This window comes from Habropoda laboriosa, unplaced genomic scaffold (genome assembly GCF_001263275.1).
Source record: "Habropoda laboriosa isolate 0110345459 unplaced genomic scaffold, ASM126327v1 scaffold14, whole genome shotgun sequence".
Classification (NCBI taxonomy): Eukaryota; Metazoa; Arthropoda; class Insecta; order Hymenoptera; family Apidae; genus Habropoda; species Habropoda laboriosa.
Genome location: NW_017100137.1, coordinates 739,983 through 755,836, shown reverse-complemented (window position 1 = coordinate 755,836; position 15,854 = coordinate 739,983). Strand labels below are relative to the sequence as shown.

General features: G+C 28.2%; 4 protein-coding genes across 4 annotated transcripts in view; 3 read left to right on the top strand and 1 right to left on the bottom strand.

The window, feature by feature from the left end:
- LOC108579236 (serine/arginine-rich splicing factor 7-like) overlaps nucleotides 1-1,917 on the top strand; it is a 3,362-nt gene extending 1,445 nt beyond the window's left edge. The window contains exons 2-3 of the mRNA XM_017942722.1: nucleotides 329-561; nucleotides 1,859-1,917. Coding sequence (XP_017798211.1) covers nucleotides 329-560 — 232 coding nt within the window. The 3' untranslated portion in view covers nucleotide 561; nucleotides 1,859-1,917. The remainder of the gene's footprint in view (nucleotides 1-328; nucleotides 562-1,858) is intronic.
- A 1,296-nt stretch (nucleotides 1,918-3,213) lies between these two features.
- On the top strand, nucleotides 3,214-6,567 carry LOC108579329 (ankyrin-1-like). The gene is made up of 3 exons (XM_017942845.1): nucleotides 3,214-4,330; nucleotides 5,438-5,781; nucleotides 6,005-6,567. Exons 1-3 carry the CDS (start codon nucleotides 3,504-3,506, stop codon nucleotides 6,565-6,567), a joined length of 1,734 nt encoding a protein of 577 aa, XP_017798334.1. The 5' UTR covers nucleotides 3,214-3,503.
- Nucleotides 6,568-12,404: 5,837 nt separating this feature from the next.
- On the bottom strand, nucleotides 12,405-14,751 carry LOC108579376 (fibroblast growth factor receptor substrate 2). Its single transcript, XM_017942904.1, has 4 exons — nucleotides 14,664-14,751; nucleotides 13,843-14,162; nucleotides 13,304-13,692; nucleotides 12,405-13,237 (listed from the first exon to the last, which is right to left on the bottom strand). Exons 2-4 carry the CDS (start codon nucleotides 14,149-14,151, stop codon nucleotides 12,505-12,507), a joined length of 1,431 nt encoding a protein of 476 aa, XP_017798393.1. The 5' UTR covers nucleotides 14,152-14,162; nucleotides 14,664-14,751; the 3' UTR covers nucleotides 12,405-12,504.
- A 688-nt stretch (nucleotides 14,752-15,439) lies between these two features.
- The window catches only part of LOC108579397 (signal peptidase complex subunit 3), a 1,281-nt gene continuing 866 nt past the window's right edge, over nucleotides 15,440-15,854 (top strand). Inside the window, exon 1 of the mRNA XM_017942927.1 lies at nucleotides 15,440-15,677. Within this exon, the coding sequence (XP_017798416.1) occupies nucleotides 15,535-15,677 (143 nt within the window). The 5' untranslated portion in view covers nucleotides 15,440-15,534. The remainder of the gene's footprint in view (nucleotides 15,678-15,854) is intronic.

Below are 15,854 nucleotides of genomic sequence, written 5' to 3'. Positions count from 1 at the left end.
GAAAATGGAAATTAATTTTTCTAATAATTACCATATGTATTGCATTAATATTTTTATAATTCTTATTTTTATGTGAATATGCAATAAATTATTATAGTTTTCCTGGGTACTTGTCACAATTTTTGCAAGCCCAATTATGCTACAAACTTTTTGGTATATTACATATATTGTTTTATGTTGTATTTATAAAAAAAATTAAGAAGTAAGATATTCCATATAATATAATTTGTATACATCAACGTAATCTTAAAATAAAGTAGTAGCAATAAAACTTGAAATTGTAGGCAATTTCAATAGAATTACGATTTTAATGGAACATTCATTTTAGATCCCACTCCAGGTCTTATTCACGGTCAAAATCGCAATCAAGATCACGGTCTCGCTCACGTTCAAGATCAAGATCAAGAAGCAAGCATTCACGATCTTCGTCCCGTAGCCGCTCTAACAGTAGAAGTGACTACACTAAAGAAAAACTTCGTAATAAACGGCGATCTGATTCTAGAGATCATAGTCCGCGCAGGAGCAAATCTAAATCTGTGTCTAGATCTCGCAGCAAATAAAGTGATATATATTCTTTATTTGATAGGTGTATGAAAATCATTTTTATGTTGGTAACATTTTGTTCTATCAATTAAGCTGTTTGAAGACTAATTTTTTTTTTTAATCCTCTGAAATACATACATATTTAAAGAATATCACTTATGTATCCATGTTACTGTTAGCAATTACTACTTAAAGTAATTAGGAAGTTAATATACATCTCAAATACTTACAAAGCACCAAGTTGATTTTTATTTAACAAATTTTTTGTACAATAATAGCAGTATATTGTTTTATTAGTACTGGAACTTTTAATTCCATTCTTTTTCAAACTTCAAATTAAAAATATGCACCTATATGTTCATGTATATTTAATAAAATGACCAAACTAAAATTATTAATTACTTACTTAATATATTTTATACATATGTCTAACAGATTAATATTTCTTACATTGCAAGTACTTGATGTTTAGTTTAAGAACTATTCTTTGGAGAACTAATGAATAGTATTGTATAAATCAATCAAATTTTATTATATGATACTTGATAGTTCTCCTTAATATCATTTAATTTCCTTAAATATTTTTTTAAAATACTGTTTTGAAAACACAAAGAGTTCCTGCTGTAACATCAAATTTAATTCTTTATTTACATTATGTATTGCATGGTACAAATTTTTTATAATTCATACTCAATTATAATCGAATAAATACACCATATATTTAGTGTAATTTAAACTGCAATGATTATCATAAAAATATTTACAAGATTTTAATTATTAAAATTATTATTCCTTATGATAATAATAATGTACATTTTTTAATTTATCAGTTCCAAATGAAGCCAATACTATTTTTATGTGGTCTGTATAATAAAACTGTATGTTGCTTACGCAAGAGATGCTTGCGTTCCTAAAGCTGCATCTAAACTATGTAATAAAACAGTGTTATAAAACAAATTGTTTTATAACCTTGCTATACATGTTTTTATAATTTGTTGCAAGATTATACCTTTTGGTATTGTAGTAACAGGACTGTAACAAGTTTGTAAAACACTTCGCATCTCGTTATTAATAATGACGTCAAACGGTAGATAGTAAATGTTTTATAACCACATTACACTGGTTTGGGCCAACTAGCAATATGTCATGTAACAATATTTTATGACTTTCTTTGAACTTTGTCAACACTTGATGGATAACATATAACTTGCTATACGACACGAAATATGTTATTTAACATAATGTTATATAACATTTTTCTTTCTCCTTTTCTAACAAGTTTTATAAGTTTGCCATATAATATGTTGTTATATAGTGTAGACGCAGCTTAAGAACCGACACCTATGCCTTACGATGGGGCAACGAACAGAAGGGCAAAGAGAAGGTTTAAGAAGTGGGATAAAGAATTATAGCTATGGGATTGATGACGAAAAAGAAGAATATGTAGCTATGTATGCAATTCTCTGTTTGCATGATCGTTTAACGACAGTTTGAAGACTCTCAATTTATACAAAATACTTTTTGAATATATTATCACATGTGAAATATTAACTTAATCGAAAAAAAAATTTTGCCCAGATTTTGATTCAATATAATAAATGTATAACATATGCTGCTGTAAACACATTTATAGGCAATGAATAAAACATAGGAAAAAATGTTTTTAAAAAATTATTTTTTTCAACGTAATCTTATTTTTCCTCATGATTGAAATGAACTAATTACAGGACATGGACAGGAAATGAACTAAAAATAAGACATTTTTTGGTAAATACCAAATGTATTATTCTAATGATGTAAAATTAATAATTGATTGTAATATAATATAAAATTTAGTAAAAACTTGTTAGTAAACGTAAGGATTTTTGTTATAAGTTTTTATTAATAAGTAACATTAATTATCGAATATTGTACTTAAAATCAGAAAAAATGGGTTAACAGTGACATTTGTAATTTTAAATTTGTCCCCATCGGTGAAATTAACTCATTTGATTTTTAGTCACGTATCTGATTTGTTGATCATTCTACGTACGTTGAATTACTATTTTCACACAAGCATGCATTTTATATCCGTAAATGTTCTAAAAAGAAGACATTACACTGCATAGTTAAAAATATACAATTACCAAGGTTATTCCAAAGAATAGCTTCGAAAGATGTTTAGAAATATTGAACAAAATAAATTAACTTTAGATGAAGTGTATTTCCTAAATACCAAGAAATGAAAAAATTAAGTACTATGTATTTTATTTTGTCCCCAATTTTTTCAGAAGGTTTCATAATTATTAAAGTATAAAGGAAAGTAAAGGAGAAGGTAAAAAATTCCCTAAATAATAATATAATTTAAAATATAGCGTAAGAGAAAGTTATTTTGAGGACTGAAGATACATAGATTGTAACAATATACTAAAAAAAAAGGAAAAAAAACATACGGAACTCGTATCACTTAAATTTGACTGCTTCAAACACATAAAGCAGTTAAAACGAAGGAGAAACATCTAATCCAATTTCTAGGGTATCAGATCTACAATAAATTCCTCAGATGCACTACAGGAGGGTTTTAAGAAGTGGGGTAAAGAGCAAGGGTGGGGAAGTGAAGAAAAAGGAGAGGGGAAACAGAGAGATCCGTAGCGACGCACAGTAAGCAAGCTCATTTAGTTTTCAGTCACGTATTTGTGATTCGTCGGTCCGTTTTATGAGTCGTTTCTACACTCGTACTCACGCACAGACATTTATAATACGTATTCACCGACATCTTTTGATCGTATGACTGACAATTGTACCGTATCGAGAAAGTAATGAACAAGCAGGTGTATTAGAAAAGAAAACGAAAAAAGGAAGGAAAATAGCAATGACTTCAGTAAAGTAGATCACGGTGTGAGACTATTCTCCTGTTGAAAGGCGTCGAGCCAATTACCAGAGAATCAGGTTCAATTAAAAGGCGAGCAACAATCGTCACAATGACTGCTGCTTATACGAACGATCCCATAACACAGGAACAGAACGTAGAGAAGAAGACGGGCGCGATAGTCAATAAAACACTGCACAACAAGAAAGAGCAAACGACGCGTGAAGAAAGCACTGAATTTACTTCTGCGGAAATGATGAAGCATGCAACAGGTGGTCAAGATCAAGAGGAAATCCCTGCTAATCAGGAGAAACTACCGCTTTATATATCGGTTAATATACCAGAATTGCTTGAGCAAAAAGATGAAGACGCTATGGAATGTAAAAAATCCACCGAAGACGGTGAACTTTCAGAAAAAGATGAAAATACTTCGATTATCAGTGGGGATAATCAAGATGCAATTATCGACACGGACGAGGCTAAAAACGAAGTGTTAAAAGATTGTGATTTGAGTGCATTAAATTCGGCTTCAAATTCGATTGTATCGACAAGACTCGATACATTTCTCACTGAGTGTGATTCTCAAGATGCAATGTCGGGAACACGTGGAACCGATTCCTCTTTGAAGGACAATTTCAAGTTGCAAGAACTGCAGAACTCTATCGACAGTATCGCTACGGAAACAAGCAACTTTTCGAACATTTTCGAGGCTTATAACGGATCATTGGAGGGTATAGTTTTTCAACAAGATATTGAGGAAATATATAATCCAGAGAGCGAACTGACTTTTCATGAGGCTGTACGTGCAGGGGACGCCAAGAGCGTTGCAGCACTTCTTGCAAGTGACTCTGTACAAAACCTGGACGAACCGGATTGGAATGTTTCAGGTGATCCACCCCTGCTAGTGGCCGCTACAAATCATTGTTTGCCTGTCCTCAGGTAAGAAATTTCTCTAGTAAATTGTGGGTTCCTACTATCTGTTATGTAGAATTTCATGTCAATTTTCAAACGTATGATTATACGCTTTCAAATTTGAACGATCTTTCTCTCTTAGTATATTTTTTTTAAACCAAATTACTCTGCAAACAAAGATATGTGTATAGCAACAGTACAGCCGCGAGGTAAATTCTTGAAGCATTATCTGTGATATGAGTAATACGAACAAAAAGTTTTCATATATTCTATTTTAAAGATTTTATCCAGAGTTAGAATTTAAACTATATAAAGAAAGAAATATAATTTAAAAATTTCGAAAATATAATAATTATCTTTAGATCATTATTTCTTTTATTTAAAAGACTTTTGTTACAAATTTATGTTAAATTAAATTTTGATCGTGAAACATATTTTACTTCATATTAATTGTAAAATAATATGTAATATACAATTATACGAGTTCTAAAATTAATATTAATACCAAGTTTTAAAACTGTATATAGTATATATATGTACTTCTTTTCACGTAGGAAAAAAAGGTTCAAATATTTTGTAACATAAACACACCGATCTAATTTTATCGATTTTACTGAATTCTAAATTTGTCCACACAATTTTAGTGGGGAAGTTGCTGACGTCGTAAGAAATATCCAAACATCGGAATTATTGCAGACGAAGTATTCGTGAATCATTCTTAACGAATTTTACCGTCGAACATGCTAAATATTCGTGAAATCATTCTTGCTTATAAGGTTCTCTCTTGTACCTTTCTTACCATACTGTTACCAGATGTTCAAAGCGGCGCTGTTCTCGAAAGCATTTTACGATCTTCTTTCACGAATAAATACATGTAGAAAAATAATCTTGCGCGTGAAACGTAATAACATTACACTTATTCTGTATTAAATTGTTTTTTTAGTAATACTAAAATATTATTACCCTATACTAACAAAATTTCAATTTTTAAATCATCTTTATTATTATATTTATATAAAATTGAAAAATCATTCGAATAAAATTTTTTGTAACAAATGTGTCGGTAAAAATTTTGGAATTTAGTAGGAAAATAATATCGTTAGAAGATAAAAATGCATATCATCATTTTTGTAGTTTGCTACTTTCGAACGGATGCGATCCAGCTGTGCGCTCCCCTCGTGGTGAAACGGCATTACACAGAGTGATTTTAAATGGAGGGCCAGGAAACGTATTGCAATTCGTAGGAGAACTCCTGAAACATGGTTGTCCTTCGGGCGTAAAAGAAGCTGGCGGTGGATTGACTGCGCTGCACATATTAACCCGGCAGCTAGCTCACGCCCAAGGATCGAAAAATTTGTATCATAATTTCGAGGCAGCTTTGAAAACGCTCGATTTATTAGCACGCGCTGGTCCTGTTAATGCGAAGGATCATCAAGGCCGCAGCGCACTTCATATTTTAGCTTCTTCTACTATCTTCGGTACAACTTTATACGCATTTGTATTAAAAGTTTAATCTTGAAGTATTATTTTATTTCATTATTGATATTAACAAATAAATAATTTTTTTTAATAACTTTTATATATATATATTCAATATTTAATTAAAAATATATGTACGAATATAATAATGTTGGACAATCGATTATTCTGAAACATCCTTATTTTCTGCAATATATTCAATAAAAATACATGATTTTACAGATAACAACCACCGAACTGAAATTGAATCATTGATCGAGACTTTGTTGGCTGCGGGTGCGGATCCATCCCTGAAGAATGATCGAGGAGAAACTCCTTTGCACGAGTGCCTCGAGTGCGGTGCTTTAAACACCGCGTTTTTACTCATATCACACACACCAACTGGTATAATGTCACGTTATGGTGAAACTCCGTTGCACATTGCCTCTAGAAAAAACTATGCCGACATGGTAGCGAAACTGCTGGAACATGGGGAAGATCCTAGTGTACAAGACGCCGGTGGCAATACACCATTGCATCTAGCTTCTGCGAGAGGCTTTCATCAAACCGTTTCTTTGTTGGTTACATCGCCCCTTGCGCAATTAGAGAAATTAAACACCGAAGGGTTGACTGCTCTCCAAGTAGCCGCGGAAAGTGGCTTTGTTAATGCAGTAAGACTGTTGCTAAAAGCGGGCGCGGATCCAAGTCAAACAGTCCACTATTGCACGACGATTCTTCATCGCCACCCTGATATTTCCGTTTTAATAGATCACGAATTGAGTAGACGTCGTCAACTCGCTGCCTGATTATCTCTTGTATCTCTTTTGTCTATAGGTTGCCGATTTAATAGTAAATCCAATCAAGTTTTTGTTTCATTATAATTGAAATGTAATTTGTAATAGAATTTTGGATTTCGTCAACATTATCGAATAGTCAATTATTTTGTTGGTAGTATTAGTGTTATTTTTTTTTATATTGGACCGTATGAAACAAATAGTAGACATTTCAAAGTTATGAACAAAATTTCTATTTTAATAAGTAAGAAAAGAAGAAAAAATTATAATCGTATTAAAATATTGTATTTCCGTCGTTCACACGTAATTTCTATAATAGTATAAAGAGTATTTTGCATTTTTATATAGTCTTGGTATTATAATTTAGAAAACATCAACTTAATGTTTGTCATTTTTTTGTGATTTTACAAAATATGTCATGGCTGAATTTAAATAGTATCTATTACATAAAAAATGGCATAATTTTTTTATTAAATCTAGTATGTATATTTGTAAATCAGTTCAACATGTTTATTTACGTAGAAAGTTTATAAAATTAATAAGAAAAAAAAATGTGTTAAAATAACTCGACGTTTTTGGAGTGTTCCAAAACCTGAAGTACAATTTGATTTCATTAAGTATATATGACTTCTTATTACAAAATATTGCAATTCATATGTACATATTTTTCTTTGTTATTCAGTAATAAATGTTAGTATTTGCTTGTTGCTCAAGACTGTCTAGTGGATTCAAATAAGTGACACTAGAACAGAGATAATGAAAGTTATATAAATGCCATAATTTTTGGCTGTGGATAAAAGTGCCGTTTTAAAGACTGTGTGATATTGAAATATACATTTTAAATAAAGAAATATATCAATTTAAGTATTGTTTCATTAAGTATACCTTTAACATTATACTTAATTTATTATCTTCTAATACTTATTTTCTAAACAAAAATGAATACACCAATTGAAATAACATTACTATATATTTTATACAGTACACACAAATCATACAGAAGGAAATAATGAACTAATAACGTTTTTATAGTTATTTATATACAAATATGTATAAAATAATTTCATGTTACGTTTCATGTTAATTCTATTCAAATAGAATTTGATAGCAAATATAACGTAATACATGTAAACAAAAGTTGCGTAACGACTTTAAAATACAAAGTTTATAATTACTGTATTCTCCCTTAACATAAAAAATATACGAAAATAAATCTTTTGATATCTTGTAAAACATTAGTGTTATATCTTCTAATTGCAGTTTAAAATACAGGAAAGTACAGTAACCAATGTTTCACTCCAATAATTAATGTATATTACTTCTTTGACTGTCATATTATTAATTGAAAATATAAATAACATCACTCTCTTAAAAGAACCAATGTGTTAATATTAAAAGTCTATTGATAAATGATTACTTATATAAGAATTTTGATTAACAAATTGTAGGTTTTGATATATTAAACATTTAATTTTATAGGTACTACCAATTAAAAAAACTCTCCAATTCAATATTGTAAGTGTTAATTTAAACCAAATTGCTATAAATTTTAAGTCTTCTACATATGTAAATGTAAAATAAATATTTTCATTTATTAGCGATTCATTATTTGATGATGAATAAAAGTTTTCTTCTAATTCATCTATGAGATAGCGAATAATACTTTGTTAGAACACATATTTAAAAGAAATTATGAATCTCTTTATGAATTATTTTTTAACATAATTATAAAATGACAGTCGAAGAATTGAATACCTCACAGCCATTACATTCCGTATTTGCACGTTCAGCATGCTTGCCCAATGTGTCGTTGCGCCACACTTATTTACAACTCTTCTTGCCGTTGCATTGCAACGATACGCAAGATTGCACATTTTTATAAATTGCTATATAAAAATTGTTTCCTTTATTTCATGTATTTAATGCCTAAAATGTGTAATGCAACGTTTTTTTAGTTTTAAAAATTAATTATTAATTGATTTGTTTTCACTATTTTAGCAAACGTAACTTTTTTGTTTAGTGGAATAGCATCTGCAACATATAAAAAATAGTCGCAGGATATTTTTGCATTATTTTTAAAAACGACACATATACATATGATCTGAATAAGCATGACTTATTCCTTTATAAAATGTCAATTAAAAAAATGTTGTTTTAGCATTTTAGAGCACTTTTATTACAATGTTTCTATATTAGTTGAAAATAAATCTGTATTTTGAAAATTCTTTTAAGAATTAACATGTAAAAATTGATGAATTACTATAACTTGTTGAAAATTAATAAATTGTAATCATTGGCCTGATATAATACTGCTGTATTTGAAGATAAAGACAAGTTTTTATCTTTGTAGTAATATAAAAGTATTAATTACCTCATGTATAATGAAACACTTGCATATTATATTATTGTTACATTCAATTCGATGTATAATTCTATGGTACATCTATATCATGTACAAAAAATAAAGCAATGCACCCCGATCATTTTTATGAACATAACATTTTTTCATACTTTACACTAGAATTTATAGTACTTTAAAATTTATTCCAATGAAACAAATTTCCTTCTGATATTCTTTAGTATTCAGAAAAGTATTATGTTTCAAATCTCTTATAATTATGGAAACATTTTGTTCACAAGACTCCTCTTTTTTATTAACAATATAAAATATTTATATCTTTGGAAAAAAATTTGAAACTTAATGTAAAATATATACTAAAAGATGAAATATAATGCAATTTCAAATTGTACATCACACTACCATTCTATGAAACATCGAAGTGAACTATTATCAATATATCAGTACAATAAAACACAAATTCCATTTTATACATATCCACAATAAACATTTCAAATTGGTGCTATTATTTAATATCATGGATGGAGATACACAATATTTTAAACTCATTCACGTTGAATTTATATATATATTATCTTACAATATTTTGTATTTTTTAAATGTAGAACATCTTATGCCTGAATACGTATAAAATAATTTGAAAAATCTGTATTCATTCTTTGTTTAACATTTCATTTATCTTTAAAGAAGTTATATTTAAAAAAGAATAGAACATATTTTTAAAAAATTGATGCTTCTATCTTAAAATTTTCACTTTAATAGTTTATTATTAAATTCTTCTGTATATTTAATACTAATGAAATTGAAGTGAGACATAAATGATAAAAATATAATAACAGGAGAACATTAAAACAAAGAAAAATTGAATACAGTAGATAAGTGTAAGTAGTTGATTAGAAATTAAAAGACAAAAAGAGAATACAGCATATAACATAATGCTGCTTTTTTCCACTGGTATACAATTCATAATTAATATTCAATACAATGCTCTCAAATATTTCTAGAAATAATATTTATGAACATTTAATTTTCAAAAGAAAATTGACGAATTAAACGGTGTAAATGTGTTTTTAGGTTCAATAAATAAGAATAGATTCTTTGGCTTTATAGATATGGCTGCTTAAAATATATAATGAATATATGTGATGTGCAGTTATTTACTAAAATAATTTCTATAACTTGTGTTCACTACATGTACTATAAAAACATTCATTCTTCCATATAGGCCTGTTGCTTCTTATTTACTATTAGATATGAAATACAAAGCTCTTAATTCACACAAAGATGCTTTTTAATTTGCAAAAATAGTACTACATAATGTATTGGAAATTGTTTATAGCATGCAATGCTATTTCTAAAAGTAAAAGTAATTAATAGGTTCAATGAACAATTATTGTTAGAGAATATCATCTAAGACCATTGTAACGTTTCTTTCTCGTTAAAAAATGTTTACATCCTCGTAAAAAATAAATTATTTTAATGAAGTATATGTTCATATTTGTATATTTCAATTATATTTTTGATAATATCTAATGTAGAAAATAGTTATAATCGTAATATTATACTTAGCAATGTACCATATTTGTTACCATATTTTGATTGGCCCCTTCCAAACATTAATATCTTGTGATAGAAAAAGGCTAACAAAACTATGTAGTAAATATGGTCCAATGCAAAATTAATAAAAATAACAGTAAATATTACTTTCTGTATTGTAATAAATGCTAAAATATTTATAAAATTTGTTTACTAATTTAGTACTTAAACTTAATCAAATAGCAAAACTAGTAACGACAATTACAATTAATTAAAAGCTATAGTATGAGCATAATACAAAAGTCCTAACCAAATAAAAAAATTTTAATTTTTCAATATTAAAAATATTAGTGATCAAAATGTCAATTTTGATTATTAATAGTTTTCAAGTTTTAAATATGTAAAATATTGTACAAAAATGTATGATAATTTATACATGCAATAAAAAAGTATTTTTGTCTATAAAGTATTAACATCTGCATTTTATTGAAATTGTAATAGTTTTAACAAAATAATATTGAAAATTTTTTAAATTTGGGCAAAATAATTATAAAAAGAATTCATTGCTCATAACAAAAATTACATAAACAAAAAGCATTATTTGTATATTTAAATAACAAAAAGCAATTAAAACTTATTAATACACAAAAAATATAGTTCTGTTGAATGTACTAGATAGAAAAATCTATCATAACCTATTATGTCATATATATTTTAAATATATGTTCTTGTTATTAGTTAAAGTATCTGTTTTAATTGTTTAGAAGAAACATATTTTGGCCAAAGTTCATGTATAGATATAGATGTATCATTTAATTTATAAAGTAAATAATTATAAAATATATTAAGTTGTAGATAGAGTATGATAATGTTTCATTAAAATTGTGAAGTTTAAAATTATTTCTTTAAAGAGCAACAAGATTTTGTGTGTGTGTGTGTGTGTGTGTGTCGTGCGCGAGCAGTGTATATATATGTATATGTATATTCACACATATGTAATGTTTCACTATAAACCTATCATTTATCAAAATCACTCCAAATTATGGCCATAGTTAGATTTTAATTGACTACTTTGAAAGTAGTCATTTAAAATTATATATTATGTCATTGTCATCTTTTTTGTGTTATCATAGTGTCATGTACTTTTATTTCAGTTAGTCTATTTGAGCCTCATCAATTCCTATGATACAGGAAAATTAGGATACTTTTGCTTCCAATTCCCCCACAATAGTTAATGTAAAAAATCATTTTATCTATAATGTTCTATAAACACATTTGTATATCATATAAAAGAGATTTTTCCTTTGTGCATACCAACAGCACTTTGAAAAAAGACTTATCCTTTAAAAATACTGTGTTGTCCTTTGTGTACACTGTACAAAACTAAGTGCTATGGTATGAATAACAAATTGTAAAACAATTCATAGAAAATAAACCAAGAATTGCAATTTTTTAATTAAATGCTTTGTGTTTTATATAACTTCAAAATTTTGTTGTATATTAGGTTAATGCAAAAGTTCTGTCAGTTTCTGCATTACTTGTTACTATATGAATTTAAAAAATGTACTAGTGCAGCTCGAGCTTGCAAAAATATTTGTCAAGTATATGATGAAGAAGCTGTAAAAGAAAGAATTTGATAATGACAGTTTATTTGTTTTCGTATTAAGAATATATCGCTTGCAGTCCAACACAATTTTTCTTGGATAACTCCTGATTGCTAGATATCTGGCTACAATTTCTAACATAAAATAAGTGGAAAACTACCATTTCTTGATTATTAAAGAAAACATTTGTAATTGATGTATAAAACTATTGCAAATTTTCATTCATCTTAATTCATTTACAAATTCAAAACTGATACGTACAACAGAAATCGAAAAATTTTTGCATTCACTTAATGTAAAAAACGTGTATATGAAATATGTACAAACTAATTTAATATTTGTTCCTTGGTTCTATGCCATCAAATGTTTGAATTTAATAAGAGTAACAAAAGTAAAGCAAAATGTTATGAATATTCATTATACAGGCACAGTTATCAAATAAAAGACTGATCATTCACTTATAGATGAACTACGTCTACCAGAAGCTGCTAAGTCACTAATTGTAGAATTGTGACGTGTTTTCCTTGAACCCTCGTTATCATTTACAAGATTTGGGTTGACTGAATGAGAAAGAGCAGCTGTTTTATTAAAATCGATTGTAGCATACCCTTTTTGCAGCTTATTTGGAGATTCTGGGGGAGATGCAGAAGAATTTAAAGGGCCATCTAATGGCAAATTCATTGGTACATCCTTTGTATCCAAATCTAATACAGCATAGTTTACTTCCCTAATTGGACCACCTGTAGGTGTTGATGGAGGCAAAGGTGATTTTTCTGCTACAGATACACCAGAAAATCTTTTTCTTAAATTTTCGATTTCACTTGGTTCTAAATTAGCGTAACAGTGTCTTGTTGGGTCTTCTATATCAGATTGAATAAATGGTAATGGTGAAGGTCGTGGTCTAGCACCAAGAGATTCTACATGTTCTTGACCAGGACTTATATTCATATAAGCATGCCCAGATTCACTGTTTTCATTTTTGTCTTCTTTAAACTGCATTGCTTCAGAAACACTATGAGTTGGAGAAAGTGGACTAACATCACTATTAATATTTACATTCATGTAAGTTGCTACTGAAAGTGGTGATTTAGTTTGAGGAATGACTTCTGAACCTTTGTGCATAGATGTCAATTTCAATGAAGCTGAACCATTATCAGATATAGTAGTACTCACTGTACAAGACCTATAATAACATAAAATTATTAATAAGATTAAATAATATAAATAACACAACTAAGTTTCGAATTACCTCTGTATTGCTCTTCTAAGGCTTTTGTTATTATTATGTTCCATTTCCAATGGTAGAGATGACAATATTTCTTCATTGACATAAAGTGAGGACGGATGTGGTTGAGGGAGTGGTGGTGGTGGTGGTGGCAGCACAGGAGGTGATGTAGGAGAACTCATGTTTCCTTGGGGTGATATAAGACCAGTGCTACTTCCCACACTATCTAATCTTCCAACTCCATTTTGTTGATTATGAGCAAATCTAGGACCCATATGATTATTAGTTCTATTTAATATTGGATCCAAATAATTAGGCTCAATTGGTATTGTCACTCTTGTCACTGTTGGACCAGGATGAGAAGCAACTGGAAGTTCTCTGGTCATCGTATCATCTCCACTGTTATTACAAACCTAAAATAAATTTCCTTTAAGAAATATTTATTTATAAACACTTTGATGTTTAAAACAAAGTTTTTTATTCTAAATTAATAACATAAATTTTTGTCATTGAGTTCATGATAAATATAATTTCTATATTTTATATTGTGAAGAAATATAAACCTGAATATTCGTTTGTACAAGATTAAATAAATGTGCAGCTCTGCGGCATTTAAAAGCATAAATGCCTGGCCCTGTAGAGCATCTTCTTCCTGATTCAAAACTGAAAATTTCAGCATCATGGCCATATCGTCGCAAACAACGTAATGGCCATTTAATTGGCTGTTTACCACGTTGATAAAGCACTATATCTGTTTCTGTGACTTCTAAGCGGCCAGGTGTAATTAAATTACCTAAATCATCTACATTCATCACTTGAAAAACATTTGGGTGTAGATCATTAATATCTGTTCGACTATTGATACAACCCATTCTTTTTTTCTCTGAAATAAAGATAATAAACTAAATTAATTATACTATACAATCATATTTCTAATATTGCAAATATACTACCATCAAAAATACATTATAATTGATACTTTTAAGGTTAATATTAACATTTAGAATAAAACGATCAAACTTTTAAAACACAGTATTCCTTACAATCAGATGTAAACATTACACAGAAAATAAACAAAAAACTTTTATTCAGTATTACTAATTACATAGTTTATAAATAACGTTCTTTATGATTCATATCGTAATTGTATCTGTCATATATTTTTAAGAATTCTTTAGCAAATAATATAATTTATTAATACTCATAAAATACTAGTTATGATAGTAAGAAAATTATAATACAAAATAATTGATATTAAGGACAAGTAATTTAAAAAAATTTGTAGTAGACCTTAAAGCTCATTTTGAAAGTATACGATTGAATGGTCAATGTTTTGAATTTAAGCGTAATCAGAAAAACATTTCAATAATATTTGCATACTTACCAAATGCGACATATCCAAAGCATTCAACTCGTTCTCTAAGATAAATTATTTATTCCTTTACAAACAGTACACCTCACATTGCATATAAACATTGTCGCGTACTAATCTGCACTTCCTTGAAGTTGCTGCAGATAAAAAAGTAAACTATGTATTGTGAACTGAAATGATTTGATATAGATGTACATACTTACATGTGTATGTAAATTTAACATTTTAAAGAAGCAAATTAGATCATCAATTAACCCTATTATATTTTAGTAATTTAGTGCAAATATATACATACGTGTTTAAATACTATATATTACACGAATGCATGCATGTATAATATCACTATGAACAATAGTCATCAAATTTCTGGAAGTATTGAATTAAACGTTTATAATTGAATTAAACTTTTTTTACAGTTTCTTATAATAAAATTGGACGAAACTTTATCTATATCTTGATTTTTCATAGTATAAAACTAATATGAAATTATACAGCATGCTGTAAACAATAGATTATGACAATAATATCTATTTAGTAGCATTTTTATAGTAATACCCATTTAGTAGTATTTTTTCTATGAAAAATGCAAAAACCACAAATATATTTGTACAGTAAAGACAGCAAGTAATAAATTCATATAATTTAAGTAAACCACCACATCATAATAACTGTAGTTAAATTTGCTTTATTTGTGAACACGTAAAATGTTCGATTTATTTTCGAACACCAACCCGGTGATCCACCGTGTCTGAGTGCTGACGTTGAATACCAAGTCGTGCTGACGATGATTTTGGTTAGAATTTTTGATGCATGATTCGATCGAGTGATTTACTAAATTCAAATTTCGCATATTTTAATCACCAATATTAATTAAAACGTAACGATGCATTCTGTTTTTGCGCGCAATAATGCTATTGTGGCATATACGTTAAGTGTTTCGGCGTGCCTAACATTTTGTTGCTTTCTCTCTACTGTATTTATTGATTACAGAGCAAATGCGAATTTAAATACTGTAAAAGTAGCTGTGTAAGTATAATAGATATATTTTACAGATATTGTAAATAAAAATTCATCAAAAAATTAAATTATTAATTTATGATCTTTTTGCTAAATGTGTTTGAATTTTTATCATCAAATTCGTATGTAAAATGTATGGCATAATATTAATCTTAATTGTATATAATACAAATATTTTTGGAAAAC

Coding starts and splice junctions, on each gene's coding strand:
- LOC108579376 (XM_017942904.1), bottom strand. CDS start 14,151: ATGGGTTGTATCAATAGTCGAACAGATATTAATGATCTACACCCAAAT. Junction 13,693..13,842: donor TTGTACAAACGAATATTCAG/GTTTATATTTCT, acceptor AATTTATTTTAG/GTTTGTAATAACAGTGGAGA. Junction 13,238..13,303: donor CTTAGAAGAGCAATACAGAG/GTAATTCGAAAC, acceptor ATGTTATTATAG/GTCTTGTACAGTGAGTACTA.
- LOC108579329 (XM_017942845.1), top strand. CDS start 3,504: ATGACTGCTGCTTATACGAACGATCCCATAACACAGGAACAGAACGTA. Junction 4,331..5,437: donor CATTGTTTGCCTGTCCTCAG/GTAAGAAATTTC, acceptor TCATTTTTGTAG/TTTGCTACTTTCGAACGGAT. Junction 5,782..6,004: donor AGCTTCTTCTACTATCTTCG/GTACAACTTTAT, acceptor ATGATTTTACAG/ATAACAACCACCGAACTGAA.